Below are 23,621 nucleotides of genomic sequence, written 5' to 3'. Positions count from 1 at the left end.
ATCAGCTGTCAAAATACTTATTATTTATATTTCTGGAAAGATAACATCCTTTAGGTTTAGTTTATAATATTTTTTTTTCATTTTTAGGCCTGGTCCTGATGGTTAGATAAGTTGTTTCTTAAGTTCAATATGAAGATGATTTTTATGAAGAAGATTAAATAGTATTTTATAATTAGAGATATGTAAGTGTTAATATCTGTAGACATTAGCTAGTCAGTTCACCAAGTATTCACCAGCAGCCTTTAAGTTAATTTACTGCACACTAAAAAAAAGGCATAGAAAAGTGAGAGTGAAAAAATACAATCAACATGTAGCGAGCTCTGTCTCTTTTTGTTTCTAAACGCTAGTGTATAATCTGTCTGTTTTTAAAAATTGGGATATGAAACATTCTTATCTGAGAACATGAACAGTTTGTACTCACTTATTTTGCTTTTTTAGCCCTAACTGGGAGATAAATGGGGTGATCAATAAGTCTTTCATACTCAGAATAGAAGATTATATGAAATTAGGAACAGATGTTATACTCTTGGACTTTCCCCTCCAAGGGATGTTCCCCATCCAACAGATGTTTCCCCTCTTGGACTAAATTTATAGACATAGAGTAAATAAGCTTTCAGAACCAGAAAACTGAAAATAGCTTCAATATAGGCATTTCTTTGGAAGATGTTTTTAGAATGCACTTAAATGTCTGATTTCCCTTGACAATTATTATGTATTTGCCAGCAGAACTGTTATAGTTTCTAGTAACTTCTAATCAAAACAGCCAGCTGCCTGTGTAGAGGTACAATCAGAGAGGTCAGTAATGAGGTACTTTTTTTTTCTTTTTAATTTGACATAATTTCAGACTTATAGGAAGTTGAGATAGTACAAAGAATTCCCCTACACCTTTTACTCAGAGTCCACAAATATCAATATTTGCTTTTCCCTCTTCCTCTCTCTCTTTCTCCTCCCTGCCTCCATCTCTGTATGAGTGTCTGTGTATAAACTTTTCTTGACAAGGACATTGCCATGGGCTGAATTGTGTCCCTCAAAGTTCATATGTTGAAACTCTAACCCCCCAGTGATGGTATCTGGAGACGGGTCATTACCTTTGGGAGGTAATTAGGTGTAGATGTGTTTATGGAGTGGGGTCCTCATGATAGGATCAGTGCCCTTATAAGAAGAGACACCAGAGGTCTTGCTTTCTCTCTCTGTCATGTAAGGACACAGCCAAAAGGCAGCCATCCTCAAGCCAGAATGAGAGCTCTCACTGGAACCTGGCTGTGCTGGCACCCACATCTCAGACTTCCAGCCTCTAGAACTATGAGAAATAAATGTCTGTGGTTTAAGCCACCTAGGCTATGGTAGATGACAGCCTGAGGAAACTAATACAGTTGTTTTCTTATGTGATGCAAGTATCAAAACAGGAAATTAATGATATAATGTTAACTAAGCTATAAACCTAAGTCATATTTTGCCACTTGTTCTAATAATATCTTTATAGCAAAAGAAATTCCACAACATACATAAGGTTCAGTTGCCATGTCTCTTTAGTTTTCTTAATATGGATCAGTTTCTTAGTCTTTCTTTGTGTTTAATGATGTGATAATTTTGAAGAATAAAGGCCAGTTTTTTAATAGATCTCCCTCAATTTGGGTTTGTTTGATTTTTTTCCCCTCATGATTAGATTTATTCATTTTCCCCCAGAACACAACAGAAGTGATGTATTACTCTCAGTGCATCATGTCAGGATGTATGTGATGTTGCTTTGTTACTGGTGATGTTAATTTGCTCACTTGGTTAAGATGGGGTCTGCTCAGTTTCTCCAGCATGAAGGTGCTATTTTCTTCGTTCCCTTTGTAATTATGGGAAGATTGAGACTATGTAATACTCTTCGACTTCAACCCCTTTAGCATACATTGATGGTTCTTGCCCGAAACAATTTATTACAGTGATGTTTACCAAATATTTTTTAAAATTCCATTTTTCTTTATACATTTATTATTTGCCTTTTACTATAAAGAGTTTTCCCTTCTCATTTCTCTAATTTTAATGCCCCTATTCTTTGGACTACTTTTTTTTTTTTTCTTTTTCTGGTTGGCAGTTGAGCAATTGTGCTTTGGGTTCTTATCAGCTATTTAAATACATATGTGAATTTCTTATGATAGAATGTCTTACACATAGTGAATTTTCACTTATGACTATCTTTAATGAAAATTCTTCTTGAACATTTTCTTACCAAATTATCTTGCCTAATAATTCTTAAGTTCCTATAGGTTACCATTTTCACCAGCATTGATTTATTTAGTCCTCATAATAATGTGAAGATGGATGTAACTATATTTGATCAGGAAGAGTGACAGAGGCTTAGAGAGGTTACGTGATATGTTGGAGAGCTACAGAATAGCCGTGTACAGTGTAGAACCCAGGTCTTCTAACCCCAACTTCCTTTCTTTTCCACCACTCTCCTACCACTTTTCCTACTTTCATTTAGGTGTATTTTTTTAAATAAAATTTTCAAATTTTCTCTGTCTGGAATTTCCTCGATATATAATTCTAATTGTAATTTGTGCAGTCCTTTTGAAGAAACTCAGTATCTCTTACACCTCAAGAATATATGGAAGCTTTATTCAGTCATTTGTGCATTTTAAAGAGGAAATCAAGAGCAACATCCTGGCCTTTTTAAAATTTGCTTAGGATTTAGGAAAGATATTAGACTCTGTCTCCGCCTTGGAGGAAGCGTCTCTTATTCTCTTCATTTGAAGATTCTGTCGTGAGTTTCAATTCTACACAAGACTGTAATCTTTTATGAGCTTCCACTAGTCCCTTTGTTAGATGGTTATTATTTTTATGTCAAATAAATTGGAAATAACATCCCAAATCTTAATAGGTCATATCTTGAGTAGGTAGCAATAAATGGTAATATTTTCATCTTTTCTGAATAAAATGCATGTAGTCATCATGTATATACTTATCAGCAAAATATCTCATTTGTTTGTGTGCCTCCTTGTTTTACAGAGTGTCATTTTTAGGAACTCCTTTTTTAGTTTCTTTAATTCTCTATTATTTATAAAAGATTTTTAACAGCTTTATTGAGGTATAATTTATATATCATAAAATTCACTTGTTATAAGTTTACAATTAAATAATTTTTAATAAATTTGCACAGTTGTGAAATCACTAATATCTATTTTTAGAATAAAAAGGGAGAGAGAGCATGAGTGAATGAGTGAGCACACCAGAGCTCAAGTGCAAGATCTGACTGTCTCTTCTTATAAGGGCACTCTTTCCATTATGTGGCCCCACCCTCATGACCTCATCTAACCCTAATTACCACCTAAGGGTCTCATTTCCAAATACCATCACTTTGAGGGGTAGGGCCTCAACATATGAATTTTGGGAGGACACAAATATTCAGTTTGTAACACTGATTTCATGAGATTATTGGAGAATCAAATAATAACTAATATTATTGTGTTTTCTGCTAGCCACTATTCTAAATGCTTAAAATTTCATTGATTATTACTCATAGTAACCTCAAGAATTTTAGATGCTATTATTTATCCTCATTTTACAGATGAAGAAATCTGAGATTTAAGGAAGTAGAGTAAGTTGTTCAAGGTCGTGGACGCGCGTGCACACACACACACACACACACACACACACACACACGATCTAAATTAGCTCTTTATCTTCATACTTTTCTTAAGTGTAACCCATTCATTAAGACCCAGCTCAACTTTTTCCTACTTTAGGAAGTTTTTCCTGATGGCCTTCAACTTTGAGAGATCGATCTCTGATATGACTTTTTAATAGCATTAATTGCCTATACCATTCTGATTTAGCCTGTTCTTTTATGCTGCTGTTATTCAACTTCCTATAACTTAAGTAAATTATAAGCACTTCACAACCATGGGTCGTGGCTTTTATCTCCTCTATCTCCTGCATTTAGAATATAGTTAAGTACCTAATTGTTGGTAAAGGTGATTAAATGTGAACATTAGGAAACCTCAGATCAAAGTAATAGCTTAATTTATAAAAGTGAAAGAAAATTATATAAATTTGTCTGAATTAGGATAAGTTTATAAATGGTTTGTGGAGAGCAGAAGACATTCCTGTGTTTTAATATATTGATATTTTTAACATTACATTAGCTACCAGAAAGAATATATATTATGTATAGAAATTATTACCTTAATTTTCAAAGTTAGCATGTTTGGAGAATTAGACTCAGTGTGTCCTTATCATTCTTTTATTTCTTCTGCTACTTGTGGCCATGTTGTACATTAGACTTTACAGAAGAGGAGTTAGGTTGGGAGTTACTTTTATTTTGAATTTTGAAAAGCATTTGAAGTAAGTTGGATCTTACTGAATTAAATGGTGAAGTTGACCTTGTGTGAAAGACATTAACGTTTCAGCTACCCTCTTATAATGGCTCAGGACACTTGGAAAACAAACATCTTGTGCTATAAGTGAAAGCTAATTGACTAAATATAGACTATCCTGGGTTTCTATCCATATAGCATTTTTTTTTTCTGTACAAGGTGGTTTGTGAAGGTAAAATATAGAATGTTAGAATGTTTTTGACTGGAATGTATTAGTAAAGAAGTAGAATTGCAAATTATGGTTCTGATTTTCTTATCTATCAATATAACAGAGATTATAATACTTAAAACTTGACTCCTTCAAGTAATGAGTAAAACCCCAAATCTGCATCTGCAATGTAGTGGTCTTTGTCTTAGGGAGAGATTTGGAATAGCTTTATAGTCCACTGTTGTAGATGCTATGCTAGGTACTTTTATAAATTGTATAATTTAATCATCACTATAACTCTCTGAGGTAAGGTAAGCATTGTCTTCATACTCTTAAAATGAGGAATGAAAAACAGATTAATTGTATAACTTGACCAAACTAACATGTATGATAAGTGGTGGAAGTTGAACCTGGCCTTGTTTGACTTAGATTTCAATAGTAATGATGTTGATAATGCTGTTAGTAATAATAGTTAACATTTATTGTATTGCCTTACATGTAATATCTAATGTAATCTTTAAAACAATATTATGAAAGAGGTACATTAGACCAGTGGTCCCCAGCCTTTTTGGCACCAGGGACTGGTTTCGTGGAAGACAGTTTTTCCACCGCGTGGGGGGGTGGGGGGGGTGGGGAAGGGGGATGGTTCAGGCAGTAATGGGGAGCAATAGGGAGTGGCAGATGAAGCTTTGCTCACTCACCTGCTGCTCACCCCTCCTGCTGTGCGGCCTGGTTCCTAACAGGCCAAGGACCGGTACCAGTCTGTGGCCTGGGGCTTGGGGACACCTGCATTAGAAAATTGAGGAATCTGAGACTTAGAAAGATTAGATAATGTGCCCAGGGCCATATTGGAAGTGCTGGAGCCTGAACTGTAATGCACATCTATTTGTCAGCAAGATCTGTACACTACGGGACAGTATGCTCCCGCCCTCTAAAGCTGGTCCTGTTTCCATTACACTCACTTAATTCAAGCATGGACTCCAAGATTAGGAACACATGTAGTTTACCAGTATCTATCAAATCTATATATTCAAATTACATTTCATCATAAACTGGTTTGTCAACTAAAAAGTATCCATTTCATGTAGACAAATTGGTTTATCAACTAAAAATTAATCTGGCCTGTATCAGATATCTCCTACTCTAATGAAAATACTATTTGAAATCACTTAATTGCTGAAGAACTGATACAGATTTTAACTTGTTGCTTATCATCTTTGTAACATTATTGAAGGATTTTTAAGATATTTCTGAAAACTGCTGTATGAATTATAATCGTAGAAACAGAGTGATGTAGGAAAAATCAAAGATGAAGACAAATTTCTTATTTTTGATAGGAAATATTTAGTTTCTTTTGTACATCCTTTTTTAGATCATTCTCATCTTGGCTGCTACCGACCCAAGGATTATAAGGTATGTAGTATAAATTGCAGAACAATAATTATCCTGGCTTTCATATTAGAGCATTAGTAAATTTCTTATATGTATGGTCAGATATTATCATATTCATTTAGTCAAGAAATTTACAAACAATAATTGTCATATTATGGAATGTCATTATTTTGTCTATGTTGTCAGGTGGTAGGATAGACTTTTCATTGAGTGTCTTGCTACAAATGTTTTGTGACTTTTGATTGTTCATTACTTGTTTGTGTATGTGTATATGTGTGTGTGTGTGTCTGTGAGAGAGAGACAGAGACAGAGAGAAATTGGTTGCTACTTTTAGTGATACCTCACACAGTAGTATTTATAAATTTCAGTCATTCGTAGAGCATCCTTATAAGTTTTACAATACCTGCATGTAATTTATGCTGTCTTTTAAAAATTCACCTTGTTTTTATTTATTTCACCAGTGTAAATGAAAAATCAGTATCATATACTTTAAATGGATGATAGCCTTAAAAGTACAGCAAAAACAAAACAACATTACTAAATTCTGGCTAGAAAACTATTGTTTTCCAAAGGCTCTGAGACATGTTCTCTTTTTCTTAAAATGAGATAAGCAATGATAGACAGGTATAGGAGACATACCAATAGCTAACTGAAGATTTCTGATTGAAAGCGAATTGAAAAGAAAATATATTTTTTCTTTGGGAATTCAGTACCTTTTAGTGTATGTCCATGTGCTATGTAAAATAATCTTGTGTATCATCTAAATTCATTTTGGGTACCATACTAAGTTATCTGCTATACCACTAGTAGTTCATGTTCTACATTTTGAGAAGTACTGCCCCAGAGTTTTTCTTTTCTGTCCCTAAGTGTAAGCTTCTTAATAAGAAGAGGCATCATAGTTGGGAAAACAAAACAAAACAAAAAACATAGCTTTCCTTATAATACCTTTGTTTATTTACTTGGAACCAATTTATCCCATGCTTACTGGCACTGAACAGCATAACTCTTTGCCATGCTTTGATTGTGATAAAAGAAATATGGAACAGTTAAGTAACAAGCCAAGGCACCATGTGGCTAAGGGGCCAGATCTACCAGAGTGTCAGAATCATCGAGGTGGAACTTTATAAAAGTTTATTCCAGGCCTACTAAATTAAAATTGTTGAGACTGTAACTAGAAATTTTTATTTTAAACAAGTTTCCAGGTGATTCTTATGCAACTCTTTTGCTGTCTATCCAAGGACTGGCATTTGAGAACTACTAGTATAGATGTGGATATAGCACTTGAATAGAACCGTTCCTTGTATAGCGTTTGTATAGGGTCGTGCCCTTGCTTAAGGCTGTCCCTAGAGGAGTGTGGGCCTGGCATAATTCCCCTGGTGCAGACCTACCCTATTATGTGGAACTTATTCAAACACATACATGGATACTGATCTGTGTAATATATATGTGCATGCATGCACACACACACACATGCATCAAGAAGCATAATGTTTGTTGTCTTGCATAGGGCCCAGGGAAGCTACCTTAGTTGTAATACCTAAGGGACAAGCCTATCTTCAAGTCATGTTTCACAAGTTTTATTTATTTTCTTCTTTATTTGCATCTTTGTTTTTTTTACTAATCTGTAAGTTCCAGAATGGCAAGGATCTTATTGATCTTGCTTATTGACAATTGCTAGATATTGTCTGATATACAGTGTGGATTCCTAAAATATGTGTGTTGTGTGAGTGGATTATGAAGAGAAAACAAGTAAACCAAATATACAAAAGTATAGAATGGAGAGAAAGGTATAAAGTTTATAGGACACTAATCTTTATCCTAAGGTAACTATAATCCAATTCTACATTGACTGGTCCATTTAAAGGTAGGTGATATATTTAGAATCCTCTTTTCTAAATGAATTATTTAAAAGAGCTTCACTTCTATTTATCTTTAATACCCACCCACCCTCACCTCTGTATTCTTCACTTTTAGAGTTAGAGTAGAAGTTGATCATTCATACTACCTTTGTAAGGCTGTGGGTGGTAAGTGAGCTCACAGGATTATTTCTGTATCGAAGAGGTAGATTTTCACAGAAATACATATGCAACATTGAACAGCGCTGTCTTTTCTATGAAAAAAATAAAGGGCTATTTTCTTATAGGCATATAATAACTGGTAGTGGAACACTATAGGATTTCTACAAGGAGAAGAGTTATGAAACTAGAAGTGCTTGCAAAAATTTTTTAGAAAAGTGGGACTTGGCCTGAGTTCTGTTGAGAAATATATTCTGCAGAGGCAAGGGAAGAGAAAGAAGAATGTCTTAGAAGGAAAACAACATGAAAAAGCCTTGGAGTTTAGAATAAGTACATTGTCCTGGAGGCGGGGGGGAAACTACTGGTTTGGTTTGAGTGGAGGGCATATATTGAGGGATCATGGCTATTTAACATATTTATTTTCTATTTTTCCTACTCCTTCATACCTATTATATCTGCCGCCTCCCTCTTTAAGATTTCTAGTTACTTGGTCATTAGCTGTTCTTTTGGCCAAAGTCACCTCTCTTCACCCTGGATGCATTATAATCAGCTGTTCTATAAATACAAAGTTCTCAGAAAAAGAGCACACCTCTCAACCTGCCTCCCTATATCTTTATTGTTCCCTGTTTCTTTGTCCTTTCATTGCTAGACATTCAAATGAATGACCCAACGCAGCCAAAAATTAATTAATTAATTAAAAAAAAAAAAAAAAGCCTGGAAGTGAATTAAGTCACTTCTTATATTCCATTGACAAGAAGTAGTCCCATCTAGAAGCAAGATGAGGAAGGTGGCTAGCAAATAGGGATCCTAGTTAGGCAGCTGTTTCCCGCTGAAGAGGGGCCATAGATTTTAGTAGACCACCGACCATATCTGTCATAGTCTGCCCGTCTGGCCACCAAATATCCCTTTCTTCCCTCACACAGAACATACTCTTGTCCTCTTCCAGGAAAATCACTTGAAGTTCCATCATTCAAGTTCCACTTGAATCTAGCTTGAAGTTCAGGATCTTTGAGTGTTGGATAAGCCAGATCCAGATAGACTCCCTGTTATCCAGTGACCTGTGAACCAAGACAAGTTACTTCTCCCCTCCCTCACCTTCTCACTCTACCTGAACCTCATTTCTGGTATGTCTTGTTAGAGCAGGGATAGGATAACTGGAAAAAAAATGGTGCTCTTATTTGCAAAAGGGAGAAATAGAGAATGAAGAGCAGTTACTAGTCTACAGCAATGATAAATGCTGCTGGGCAAGCTTTGTGAACCTAACAGGCAGGTGCCCTGCTGCCCTGATAGTAGAGGAATGTCCTTTCTTAGACTTTACTCTCCATGGGCCCTGACTCTACCCTGCAGCTGGTTTTTCCATGTCCATTTATTATCCTACGTGGCAGTGAGCTATCCTCTCTGAAATGGGTTGGGAGGATTTGATCTCTTGGGACTGCATAGTTTTCTAGCCCACTTCCTGCTGTTAAAAGTTTTGGGGCCTGAGAGCTATTTTATAGACTTAGGCTCTTAAAGGCCAGGTTCTTGATTTCTTAGGCAATATAGACTTAGGCAAGTATCAACTTCTCATTTATTTGCTTCCAGTCAGTTTAATGTTTCAGTAAATACACACAAAGTTGTTTTTTCCCTCTAAATATAATTCTAAAGTCTGATTTATTTCTTTAGTTCTTATGCCTTTTAATGGTTTACCTTGAGGCCCTTTGAAGTAGGCTGAGATGGGAAGCAACCTCCTCAATCTGATTTTTGTCTTAGGATTTCGTTTTTCTGTTTAAAAAGTTTTAATGGCCCTTTGTTCAAAGCTCAAAGCCTTTTTCTGTCTTAACCTTCTACATTTTGTGTCCACACGCAGTTGACACTCACTTTTCCTGGCCCTGAGAGGCCCTCGATTACTAAAATCTTTCTATACTATTTCATTTCTGCTCTTAAACCAATCTCTCCTGAGCTCGTCATTCTTGAAATCCCTTGCTCAGTATAAGTAAAAGTCAACACACACTACATCTCTTGCCCTTTGCAGCTATTTTCCTAGAGGTAATAAGCTTGAAAGATATGTGGTCTATCTTCCAAGCTGTTGCAGGCCACAGTTTTATTTTGCTACTGCATTATTGGACCTTAAATTTTCAATCCTCAAGTATCTATTCCCTTGCTTCCTGCTCCTGACTTCCAGGCCAGTGCATATTTAGGTCTATGTTAAGACCAGTACAGTAAGATACTGATTTCTGAATTGTTTGGGGTAATGCTATTTGCTATAGAAATAAACCTACAAACTTCAGAAGGTTAATATAATAGAAATTTAGTTTTTATTCACATAATAGTTAATTTAGGGTGCCTCTAATCTGCATACTATTTTTCCGTGCAGTGACCCCATTCTGTGCCTTTGCCTTACTCTAGAGCTTTGCTGTCCTCTTCACATGGTGGAAAATGAAGGAGAACCTGAAGAGGCATATCTCTTTCTTAAAAACCTTGGCCTGGAATTGACACATAACATTTTTACCTACACTCCGTTTGCCAAGAACTAATCAGATGGCCACACCTAGATGCAAGGATTGCTTCTCAGCAGTAATTCTGCTCTGGAGGAGGGAAAGATGAATTGTGATGGAAAGCTAGTCATTTCTTCTGTCACATCTAGAATGCCTTGTCCCTCTCCACTCCCAACTTCTCTCTTACCGTTAGGAAAGATGATATGACTGAAACTCTATTATGCTAGAAATAAAAAATTAGCAAAACTAGAAACTATCTCTGCCTGAATTCATGGATATTTCGTGATGATGAGGGAGATAGGTAATAATAAAATCACAAAAATCAATATATACTTGGAACTGTGATAAGTATCATGGGGGACATGCATGCTAGCTTGTACTAGTTATATATTAGGAGGATTTGATCTGGTGAAGGAGAATGGAAAAAGGATCTTGAGGACTGGTGATTGCTCTTGAGCTCTGAAAGTGAATAAGAATTTACTGTGTGAAAAGGAGGGAAGGACATGTGCAAGGGAAAAGGGGAAGTAGCATTTATAAAGGTTCAGTGGCTAGGCAACTAAAAGACCAGTGTTGCTAGGAGTGAAAGACATGGGTAGGTAGGTGCATGATATAAATTGAGGCTGGAGTAGTAGATAGGGATCACATCTTTTTCGCCATGTTAGGAATTTTGATAGTTATCCTAGGTACAATGGGAAGCAAATGGAATTATTTTAAACAACAAGATGATACAGTTGGATTTGTACTTTGCAAATATTACTCTTGATTGTAGTATGGACTAGGAAAAGAATGGATAGTAATATACAAGTTAGTAGGCTATTGAATAGTCAATGTGAGAAATGATGATGGTTTGGATTGGGGTGATAGTAATGGAGGTCGATTGCAGTGGAGATATTACACAGACATTTAGGATTAATGTTGACAGAAAAGTAGACTTGACAAATGGAAAAGATATACTATGTTCTCCTAGAGAAAGAGTGTCAATATCATAGAGATATTCTTCTATGTAGGGTAATTCAAAAATTAACAAAATCTCAATAAAAATATCTCCAGGCATTTTTTTTTAAATTTCAGGAACTAGGCAAAAATAGGCAGGAAAACTTTGAAAGCAGAGAGCATTGGAAGGGGCTTAGCCATGCAATGTTAAGAATGACTCTTATATTTCTAATTTTCACAACTCAGTGTTTGATGACACCATTTATTGGGATAGGAAACGTGCAAAGGCTAGTTTAAACTTCACAGAACTCTAAATTCTGCTGCAAATTCCTGGTTATCTTGTTTAGATGCTGGAGAGTGTCTGACTATTCAGCTCAGAAACAGACCAGAGCTTAAAAATCAACCATATGGCACTTGATGTATTCTGAAGGGGATTTAATTTTAAGAAGTCATTGAGCTTTTGTTTCTGGCAGGTCAGATGGGAATGAAAGCAGACAGAAAGAAGGATAGAGATCTGAGGTAATGGAGGAGCATAGGACAGGAAATAAGAAATAGTGGGATAAAAGCCATTTCTCTCAATGGGATGTGAGGGTATCTAAACAAGACATAGTTTTACATTTTCACATTTTTAAAAATTTACCTTGGCCAGCAAATCTTTTATGGAAGCAATTCGTGGACTCAAAAATATTTTGGAATTTTTGTTAGGCCAGTTAAGAAGTGCAGACCATTGGACGTGTAGGATTTTGCTCCCTTTTATTCTAATGCATCTTTCGCATGAACAGTTTTGTTCATATAAAAAACCGTCCAAAGTGGCCACTGTAATTCTAAAATATGCTTAGTGAAATTATGCTATTTGGAACAATAAGTGTAAAATTTTAAATTATAGTATAAATATATGTAAGATGATGGAAAGTTTGAATCTAACTTGGAGGGGGCATGGGCCTAACCTGAAACACAGGTATAAGAGTCTGGCAGTGTCGGTCAGTATGTTGCTTGTACACCTTATGTCTTGGGCCCCAACTTAGTGGTTGGTTTCTTAAATTGGAGACCTGATAGATCTGTAATTCTAGGAAGATGGAAGGTTTGGTAGTGATTTCTCTCAGAGGCGTTTTCTCCCATGGCAAAAAAAAAAAAAAGACGAAACTGAGGAAAGTTTTTATGATATTCTGACAAGTGGCCCAGGGCAAAGTTTCTACTAAGGATTTTAAAATGGTATAATGAGAACATCTGAACCTGACAATCCTTAGGTCTGGCTCCAGGATAGCTTTAGTAGCTAATGCCTGTTACTTCTCTATGAACTTCCTCTTACAGACTCAGAGCAAAAAGTGGCAAAGAGAGAGAGACATATTAGTATTGTTAGTAATAAGATAGATTTCCGCCTGGGTTACAAGTTTTCAAATTTGACCAAATAATGACAAGGGCTCTGCATTCCTACAAGACAAAGTAACTCAGCATTTGGGAGCCTTAACAAAAGGAGAGCAGAGTCCAGCTTCAACAGGAAGATTCACTTACAGCATCATTGTAGTTAGAGAGACCCCCAGGAGGGAGGCCCAAGTGTCTCAGAGGAAAAAGCTATTTCTATTTAAGTTGAGCGTCTTAGATGTGGCAGCCAGGAGGGTCTGTTTGGATCTTATTGGACTTCCAGGGTTGTCAACTGCCAACTCACCAAAGGACCACCATGATAACTGAATGATCTGTTGATACCAAGCAAAGCAGAGCTTATGATTATGCAGTAAGGGAGAGCACCACCTTTACAGTCTTCGTAGTATCTCTGAAAGGTTAACGGTAGATATTTATGGAGTTTTGGGGTCTGGGCTTCAGTAGTTTAAGGTAGGGCTTTTAATGAGGGAATCTAATTAGCAGAGTTTGTGATATAAAAGTCTAGGATTAATGGACACAGAGGTTAGAGTCTTAAAGCAAGTCTTGGTAAATAATCAGGTATTTGATAGGGAAGGGATTTGTCCTATTGAGTGATCTGTCCTGAGAAGGGGACTGTTTGCCCAGATTAAGAATCTGTTGTTTTGAGAAGGGAGCTGATTGATGACTGAGCAGATTGCTGTTCAGGCAAATGATTTATGGGAAGGTCCTGAAGCAAATAATGAAGCTATTTACTGGTTTATAGCATTATTTTCCTGGCAAGAATTTCCCGGAACTCATGATAAAGTCATGTTGAGGTGGGTGGGCCTCAGTTTTTTGTTCTGTTAGCTAAGCCATGTGAATGTAGGTGGTCTCAGTTCTTACATGTCTTACTAAGGTTACATACACTTTTCCACTAATGTGTTAACACATTGGTAGATTTATTCCGAGAAACCTTATAGTTTTGGTTTCCATTGTAAGTGGTCTTTTATGTAAAATTACATTTTTATGTGTTTTACTGATGTATGGGTCTGCAATACATTTCTGTATAACATTCTTGTCTTAGATATTCTTGAATTTTTTTAATAGAGGAAACCATATCCTCAACAAACAATGAATTTTATTTCTGCCTTTCAAATTATTTATTTGTCTTGACTTACTAGGATTTTTTTTTTTTTATAAATTTATTTATTTATTTATTTATGGCTGTGTTGGGTCTTCGTTTCTGTGCGAGGGCTTCCTCTAGTTGTGGCAAGCGGGGGCCACTCTTCATCGCGGTGCGCGGGCCTCTCACTGTCGCGGCCTCTCTTGTTGCGGAGCACAGGCTCCAGTCGCGCAGGCTCAGTAGTTGTGGCTCACGGGCCTAGTTGCTCCGCGGCATGTGGGATCCTCCCAGACCAGGGCTCGAACCCGCGTGCCCTGCATTGGCAGGCAGACTCTCAACCACTGCGCCACCAGGGAAGCCCACTAGGATTTTTAATAGATTCTTAAATAAAAGTGGTGATCAGGATGCGGCAGAGACACTTATTGCTTATTGGCTATTCATGTCCTCTCCCATATTTTCAAGCCCTCTTGCAGGTGTATGGGGCCTAGTTCCAGCCAATGGACTCTACATGTAAATTATGTGGATCCCTTCCAGGGTGCAGCATAGAAGAATTGATATGAACTCTCTCTTGTTATAGTGATAATGAGGTCTCATGTTCTAGATGGTACAGCTATAAGTTGTTCAGCCTGTCTCATCAGCCCGGGTCCTTGGGCAATTTTGTGAAGTGTGATTCTCTTGCTAACCTATATTACCATAAAGCACAGGGAAAAATGAACCTTTATTATGTTAAGCCACTAAGCTTCAAACTTAATTTGCTCTTGCAATGCAGCCTGATATGCTGCAGCATGAACTAATACTGTGTTGTCTTGATCCTGTCTTTGATAAGATCATGTCGAAGCTTTCACACCTATGAATGTTATTTGCAGTAGATTTTTGTTAGATATCCTTTAGCAAGTTAAGGAAGTTCCCTTTGAAATTCCTTGTTTGCAAAGTATGTATATTTTTTAATTATGAGTGGATGTTGGATGTTATTGAATAATTTTTTCAGCATCTATTGAGTTGATAATGATTTTTCTATAGTGAATTAATAGATTTTCTATTGATAACCCATTCTTGTATTCTTTGAATGTACAAATGTATCATGTAATCATGTTGTATTCTTTTTTTGAACATCACTAAATTTAATTTGTTAATATTTTATTTAAGATATTTTCTCACATATGCTCACTAGTAAGAGTGGTCTCTAATTACCTTTCTTCTACTTTTCTTGAGTGGTTTGGTAGCAATGTTATGATCACATCATAAAATTAATTGGGGGATATTTTATTTCTTCCTTGGGAACAGTTTGTCGGTTTGTTCCTTGGCTCTTTTCATTGGGTTGTTAGTAAATCAGATTGTTAGCGCATCTTCTGTGGAACTTCCCTCATAGGCATCCTGTGAGGCCTGGGCTGTGGGAATTTTCCCCTTTTTTCCGCCGTGGATCTCTCATAGTTCACTGGCCTGGGACCCCTACCACTTAATAGCTGTTTGACTTTGCTTCAGTTTCCTCTCTTGTAAAGTGTAGGTAATAAAAATACCACATAGGGTCGTTGTGAGGATTAAACAAGTTATTTATATAAGTGCATTGAAGAGTGTTCTAAGAAGGGAGGAATTTCCCCCTACCCCCTAAAGATGGACATACTTAGGAATTACTTATCATTTTCATTGCATTATTTTGGAATTTCTTCTAAATTTTTCTTCAGTGTAAAGAAAGTACATTTTCCTTAAACCAGATAGTTGAGCATATGTATTTTTAAATTGGATAAGGTAGGAATGGATCATTCCCTTCAGTAGGATTCAAAAGGAATGTTTTCAGCAAAATTGAGAAACTGGTCTCAGTTGCCAATATCTGCTTCTCTCCCTTTTGAATCAGAACTGTGCTTTGTTCTTACTATCCTGAAAATAGTACCTCAACTGCACTTCTTTCCTATAGTCTTCATTCTCAACTACTTCCCAGCAAATTCCATTAGAATTATTTTTATTTATTTCTTAAGTTTTATGTCCCATGACAAAGGAGAAATTTTAAAGCGTGGTGTCTAGTACCAGGCACTAAATGGGCTTTCAACAAATATTTGTTGGATAAGTGAATTTCCTGGTTCCTATTTCTACTTAGTAGTTCTCTCTTCCATTAATTTGACCTTGAAGTTCCTATAAATATAAAATTTTCATGGGCATAAATATTATTTAACTTATGAACTTATTGTGTAAACAACTTTTCAGGAACCTTATTTCATAAGTATGGTATAACCAAACCATTATGTATCACATATTTGAAAAGTATGTCATTTAATTACATTACATTTATATAATTACGAGTTTGGTGTATGAAATTTTCTTTTCTACCTGTAACAATTTCAGATTGGTTTAAAAATATTAGATTTTATCTTGATACATTGCAACATTTGCAATATTGGAATTATTACATTTCTGAGATCTTAGAAATGGCATTTAAAGAGCTATTTCCGTAAATGTAAAACAAAAAAAAAACTGTTTATGCTGAAATATGAAGGTTGCTGTCAACAGAGGAAATAAATACTGTTGTCTTTCATAACTCGAGCCCTCTGCTTTGTGTTTGTACTAATTTTGTCTCCTTTATTTTCTGTAGCAAACCTGTAAGATAATTTCCCCAGTTTATAGAGAAGGAAATGAAAACTTAGAGTACATGACTTGCTCAGGGTCACATAACAAGCAGGGATTTGAACCCTGTTCTTTGAACACTCTAAGGCAGGGTTCTTGAAGAGTCATCCAAGAAATGTAACTCTTCTGTTATGAGCCAAAGAGATAACATTCCATTTGGTTTTTGGAAGTGAATAAGCAACCTATGGAAAACTCACAAGAGCTACGAAAACGTTTCTTAAGCTGAGTTTTAAGGTTGAAGATTTGAAGTGGATTCTTATCAAAGATTTACCCCCTTATTATACCTTCCATTCCCCATTTAGATAAATAATTTTCCAAAACAAATATTTATTCTAATTCCATGGAAGGAATACATCCCAGCTGTGTCCCTACTGCACAATTACTTATTGTATACCTATTTAGTTCTAATTTCCTTCCTCATTGTTTTATCATTACTTGTTTTTTTCATGTCTCTCATTCTGGATTGTAATATCTTTGAAGTCTCCTGTTATATTTACCTGTGACTACTGTCTCCTACCTTGTTCAGTACTTGATACATAGAAGATGCTTAATAAATGTCGGATAGTATTGAGTTGCAGCATTCAAGGTTCTCTACAGTGGGCCCCTCTCCACCTCTGTGATATTCTCTCTGATTACTTTCCTACAGAACTAGCCAAGTGACTGTACTCATTGTTTATCTTTCCTTGTGCCTTTTCCTCTACTTGGAATGCCCTATCTCCCCCTTTTCTCTACTTACGGCCTTGATTCCAATTCACCTCCTCCATGAGACCTCCACCATTTAGACCATTAGAAGTCTATAAATGTCCTTCTACAGATATTGTCGTTAGGATGCATTTGCCACCTAGCATATCTCACTGTCAGTTTTCTTTGTGTTAATACCCTGTCTCATCTGGTTTGTGAGTTCAAATCCCTGTACCTCTCTAGATCTGTGTGTTAGCTAACATGTTGTTCAAGAGATTCTCAGTGAATATTCTGATAAAGAGAAAAAAAGTCAGTTGTAGTCACCTAGAAGAGGCTTTATTTAAAGCGTTGCTGACTAGTTTGTGGAGAAATTTTAGTAAACAAAAAATGAAATGGTCTGCCAGCCAGCATGACTCAAATGGCATTGAAATTAATGAAGAGAAAATAATCTCTCTACTATAAGCCAAGTGGCTCATATTTGGATATAATTCTAGAAATAGCATTATAGCACTTTCTATCAGTCTCTTAATATATATGCTTGTATTTGTTGGTCATGGACCTCTTTGATCTTGTTTTTGACATTCACTGTGTTTTTACTTTGTCTCTGTGAACAGCTAACAATAGAGCACTTTTCAGTTTTTTATTTTATTCAATCTGGATCACATATTTCTTGGTCAGTTATTTGGGACTGTGACTGAGTCATTTGAATTACATGCTGTTTGGTTCTGGGATGAAAGCTTGATTCTCTCAGCTGTCTGCTGGCTCACCATATGTTGCTGTAATTCTGGAGAACAGTGAAAATTGTGGTAGTGTTGAAGTAAGAAGCCGTGTTGGAGTGGTATCTTAATAATAAAGGACTTATATTTGTTGTATAACTAATTCACACACCTAGGCATTCTGCAAGATACTTTAAATAAATGACTGAAGATCTATAAAGTAGCTGTTATTAACCCTGTTTTACATACAAGGGAAATGAGTCTGAGAAAGATTAAAGGTCAAATTGACCTTCTTAAAAGGTCAAATATTTCCTTGATAGTAACTGCTAGGACATAAGCTCATAAAGGCAGGGACTTCGTTGTGTTCACTGTTGTAATCCCAACATTTAACATGGTGACTGGAAGTTAAATATTCATTAAATAAATTCAGTTCCTCTCTCTCATTCTCTCTCTCTCTTTTTTTTTTTTTTGTGGTGTTTTTGTTCTTTTAATTAATGTTGCTAGTTCATAATAGCCCCCATGATGTATCTCATTAGTTCAGGAAAGTTTTTCTTCTATTTTGTCTTTCAATAATTTTTCTACTTTGAGAATTTTTAACTCTTTCACTATATTTTGGGAAGTTCAAAACTATGCACGTTACGTTGTCAATTTGATAAAGCCAGTGCCAATTTTACTTTTTCCTATGTCTAATTCCATTTAAATGATATTATAGAGTTATTAATTTATTCAATTCTTTCATTTGATCTGACAAGTCCCCTAAATTTTCAATCAGTCATCTCAGTTTTCTTTTTTTTTTTCATTGATAGAATTGACATTTCAAGACAGCAGAATTCTAAAATGTATGTTGCCCATAAATAGCTTGCTCTGGAGTGAATAAAGAGGTGGACCATACTTGGTGTTGTGGAAATATGAATTATAGATTTTTAGCTTAGGTCTAAGATAATGATGAAATCTGGAATAGCAGAGGTAAGAGCATGGTGGAGATAAAAATTTTAAATTTACTGAGTTTTGGTTACATGTGGAAAATCCAAATAGAGCTGCCTAACAGAGAAATGGGTATTCAGATCTGGATTTCCAGAGATAAGTCTTGGAAAGCTAAGTCTTGTCCAGAGATAAGTGTTTCAGAGATTACTATACACTTGATAATAGAAGCAAAGGAAATCAACCAAAGAGAAGGTACATGAGACAGGGGCAGAAAGTGTGACATTGGAGAACAGCCACTGATTTCAGTGATGAGATGAAGGATGAAGAATGTCCACTGGACCATGAAAAGAGGTGACTAAGGAAACAGAGGAGGAGAAATTCAGGAGAGAAGACTAAAAGAGGACTGACCAGTGACAAACGCTGCAGAGGCCAAGTAGTATGAGGACTGGGAGGAAAGGACAGGATTTATAAAATAAGTTGTGGAAGAGTAGGTTTTGATGAAACATTATAAGTACAGGAAAGGTAGAAAAATAGCAGCAATATGTTTAGTCTGCACCTTCAATGAGTTTTTTTTAATGTACAAAAGAAGAGAGATAAAAATGGGAGAGATCAGGCATGAATTGCATTAAAAGTTGGGAGCCAGTTGAAGTGAAGATGCTGGAAATACAGATAGCATGCTAATAATTAATGGAGGGAAGTTCAAAGGATGTGAAAAAGAATGGGGATGAAGCACAGATGGAGGTAGTTGTTATTCTTGGATCGAAGAAACTTCTGAGATTAGATAGAAGGGAGCATACATGTGTGGACTCAGTAGATTCACAGGAGAGCAGAGGTAGCATGTTAGAAACATCTGTGTGACAGTGTGTCAGAGGCTTTAAAGAACATTATGGGAAGGATGTATTAATTCCAATGAGGATGCTGGCATTAGAGAATGTCAAAGTAATTTGAGTGTCCATATCATACTGACAATAATAAATTTATAATAAAACTAACCAATCTATATGGTTAATTTAATTTTTTTTTCTAGAAGCATTTAGTGTCTTGGGTACATTGGCATAGTATTTGCAGGGAATATATGCCAGAGAAGAGATAAGAAAGCTGGGTCAATACAAAAGAGGGTTTGAAGTCTACCCTAATCAGGATCTAGGATGGTTAGGTTTACCAGATAACTGCCATATCTCTGGGGCCTCTAGTGAAAATGCAACCATGTGTCACCATGTTTTGAGTTACGTCAACACTATCATCCAGACACCATTGGGTCAGGAATAGGAACCCAAAGGCAACCAACAAAGGATGGGGCTATGAGATGTGCCTGGTATGAAAAGTCTGCCCAAGGGTGATGTTTTTGTGTGTTACAACACAACTAATCCACTTTCTCTGTGATATGTACATGATGTAGTAGGGATGTGCATTATAAAACAATACCTGAACTATGGGATAAAACCATAAGACAAAAATGTAACAAAAAGAACATTGGTGGATTGGAAGCATAAAGAAAATAAATGTAAGAAAAAGGGCAAGTTAAAATTTTAAAATTTTACCTGGCATAGCTTAATTCTAATTTTTTTTTTAAATGGCAGTTCTTTTTTTTTTTTTTAGAGCAGTTTTATATTTACATAAAAAACACAAAGATAGTACAGAGAGTTCTCATATACTCCATACCCAGTTTCTCATATTATTATCATCTTATTTAGTATGGTACATTTGTTATAATTAATGGATCAATATAGATATATTATTATTAACTAAAGTCCTTAATTTACTCAGATTTCCTTGGTATTTACCTAATGTCTTTTTTTTTTTTTAACATCTTTATTGGAGTATAATTGCTTTACAATGGTGTTGTGTTAGTTTCTGCTTTATAACAAAGTGAATCAGTTATACAGTTATATCAGTTATACTGCGCCACCAGGGAAGCCCCCACCAAAGCTACTCTTATTAATATTATTTATGACCCCCCTGCTGCTAAAATCCAGAAGTTCATTCCTAGCCTTTTCTGCCTTGACCTGTCAGCAGTACTTGACTGAGCTAGTTACTCCTCTTCCTTGAAATACATTATTTAATTGACTTCCAGAATAACACATTCTCCTTTTTCTTCCACTTCTTCCCTGGCCCTTCCTCAGTTTGTTTCCTTCTCATCTTCCCAGCCTCTAAACAAAGGAGTCTTCCCGGGGCTCAGTTTTCAGGTGTTTCCTATTTATGCTCACTTCCTTGGTTATATCACCTAGTGCCATACTTTTAAATGCCATTTAGACTCTGGAAATTACCAGCTTGTACGTTTTTCCTGGACTCCTGAACCTCTGCTCTAATAGTTTGGATGATTAATAGATGTGTGAAGCTCAACGTGTCCAAAACCAGACTCCTAATATCTTACTCTTCCACCTATCCAGTTGGAAGGGTATAGCTAATTCATACGAACTCAACTCTTCCAGTTGATTTCACCAGAAAACTTTGATGTTATCATTGACAGTCAGTCTGTGCAAATCCTGTTGGCTGTATCTTCCAGATGACTTCTGAATCTGATCGCTTTTTGCCTCCACTGCTATCACTCAGAATCAAGCCAGCATTCTTTCTATACTTTGTTGTAATAGTTTCTTAACTGATTTCGTTGCCTCTGCCCTTGGGCCCACTATAGTCTGTTCTCGACACAGTAGCCGAGGAGATCTTATTTACAAAAAAAAAAAAAAAAAAGAGCTTATTTTTCCTCTTTTTAGAATGGAAGGCTAAATCCTTAAAATTTACCTTTTTTACTTTATTTCCTACTATTCTGTCTAGCCCTGTTGGCTTCCTTGCTATTTCTAACTATCAGGCATGCACCCTACCCCATCCACAGGATCTTTGTGTTTATTTTTCTCTCTTTCTGGAATGTTCTTCTCACAAATGTCGCCCTGACTTATGGCTTCACTAGGGTCTTCAGGCCTTTACTCCCTAGATCTTTACTAGGACAGTCTTCTCTGTGAGGTCCCCATTGACTACTCTATTTAAAATCACAGCTCCTGCCCTACATACCCCTGCCACTCCACCCAGCAGCACTTCTTATCTACTTTATTTTCTTCCCATGGTATTTACCATCCTTCGATATACTGTATATTTTACCTATTTATTTTGGTTGGGCAGGTGTGTGTGTGTGTGTGTGTTTTTTAACACCTTTATTGGAGTATAATTGCTTTACAATGGTGTGTTAGTTTCTGCTGTATAACAAAGTGAATCAGCTATACATATACATATATCCCCTTATCTCCTCCCTCTTGCATCTCCCTCCCACCCTCCCTATCCCACCACTCTATGTGGTCACAAAGCACCCAGCTGATCTCCCTGTGTTATGCAGCTGCTTTCCACTAGCTATCTATTTTACATTTGGTAGTATGTATAAGTCCATGCCACTCTCACTTCGTCCCAGCTTACCCTTCCCCCTCCCCATGTCCTCAAGTCCATTCTCTACTTCTCCATCTTTATTCCTGTCCTGCCCCTAGGTTCTTCAGAACCATTTTTATTTTATTTTACTTTTTTTAGATTCCATACATATGTGTTAGCATACAGTATTTGTTTTTCTCTTTCTGACTTACTTTACTCTGTATGACAGACTCCAGGTGTGTGTTTTTAAATCTCTCTCTCCTTACTAGAATGTAAATTTTACTAGAATATAAGTTCTACAAGGGTAGGAATTTATTCATTTATCTACCCTGATTTATTATGAAGCAATGAATGAGTATGAGGACTAGAATTCTGTTTTGTTTGGCCTCATAGATAAACTAGACTATCATTAGTTCATGTGTATTTGTCCTTTGTTTTATATATACATCCCTACCTTTACCCTATTCCTACTCAAAAGCCATTGGAATTGATAAAGTTCTGTAGATTTTGGACATGTGGAATGAATAATCAGATGTAGTTAATGTCTAGTCATATAGTGGTAGTAATGATTGCTACATTATGAAATTTACCTTCAAATATAACTGTGGCATTATATTTGATTTTTTTACTTTTACAAAGGGTGTGTGTGTGTGTGTGTGTGTATAATGTCACTATATATATCCTGTGTGTATGTGTGTGTGTGTGTATATATATATATATATATATATATATATATATATGTATATATATGTATATATGTATATATATAAAAAATTTTTAAACAGGTCATCAGAACACCTCATGGGAGAGACTTCGATGACTCTTTGGAAAGATGTGATGACTATTTGAGTTCAAGGTCATGTAGCAAGCCCCAGCATTCATCCAGGACCTTACTCGTTCATTCAGCACCCTCTACAATGCCGAAGCATTCTCCAAGCCCTGTGTTAAATCGTGCTTCTCTCAGGGAAAGGTAATGCTTGGTCTCTATTTCTGTACTAAATTTTTGAATAATCATCATTAGAAAAGAGCAGGCAGTAATTATGTATGTGATGTGATTATTCGTAAAGGGATCATCTGATTTTAAGAGACTTACTTTAAATTGTTTTTGTTTAGAACATATTGCATATTATACAATGTTAGATACTCCTCCCCAGCCCAGTTCTCTCAAAGTGAGTTTATTAACTATTAGTGAGTTTATTAATTAGGGTCACTTTAACCCTAATTAAATTTTGTAGTTCCCAAAGTGAAAAATAGAGTATATGATAGTTTGTTTTTAGTAGATTCATAGAGATTTAATATTATAGTCATGGCTTATGTACAAAAATAGCATAGGTTATATTTTCCTTTTAGTGATAATGATGATACTATATATTATTGGTACATGGCGCCTATTTTCCTCAAATTACCTACCCCCAACTTGCCAAGAGAATCTTAATCATCTATCTATCTTAACCTTATGTAAAGATTCTAGTTCTCCCTCTAAAAATGCTTTGGCAAACAAAGTTAGACACTTGTTATAACTTGAATGTGAAAGAAATAATTC

General features: G+C 35.9%; 1 protein-coding gene across 5 annotated transcripts in view; it reads left to right on the top strand.

Moving 5' to 3' along the window:
- The window catches only part of SPATA6 (spermatogenesis associated 6), a 144,365-nt gene that overhangs the window by 72,778 nt on the left and 47,966 nt on the right, over window positions 1–23,621 (top strand). For all 5 annotated transcript variants that reach the window (XM_036827258.1, XM_036827238.1, XM_036827268.1 and 2 more), the window contains 2 exons: window positions 5,885–5,925; window positions 22,864–23,048. In XM_036827258.1, the coding sequence (XP_036683153.1) occupies window positions 5,885–5,925; window positions 22,864–23,048 (226 nt within the window). The remainder of the gene's footprint in view (window positions 1–5,884; window positions 5,926–22,863; window positions 23,049–23,621) is intronic.

The sequence above is a fragment of the Balaenoptera musculus genome, chromosome 1 (assembly GCF_009873245.2).
Source record: "Balaenoptera musculus isolate JJ_BM4_2016_0621 chromosome 1, mBalMus1.pri.v3, whole genome shotgun sequence".
In the NCBI taxonomy this organism is placed as follows: domain Eukaryota; kingdom Metazoa; phylum Chordata; class Mammalia; order Artiodactyla; family Balaenopteridae; genus Balaenoptera; species Balaenoptera musculus.
The sequence above is the reverse complement of the archived record's forward strand: the minus strand, read 5'-3'. Positions and strand labels throughout refer to the sequence as shown.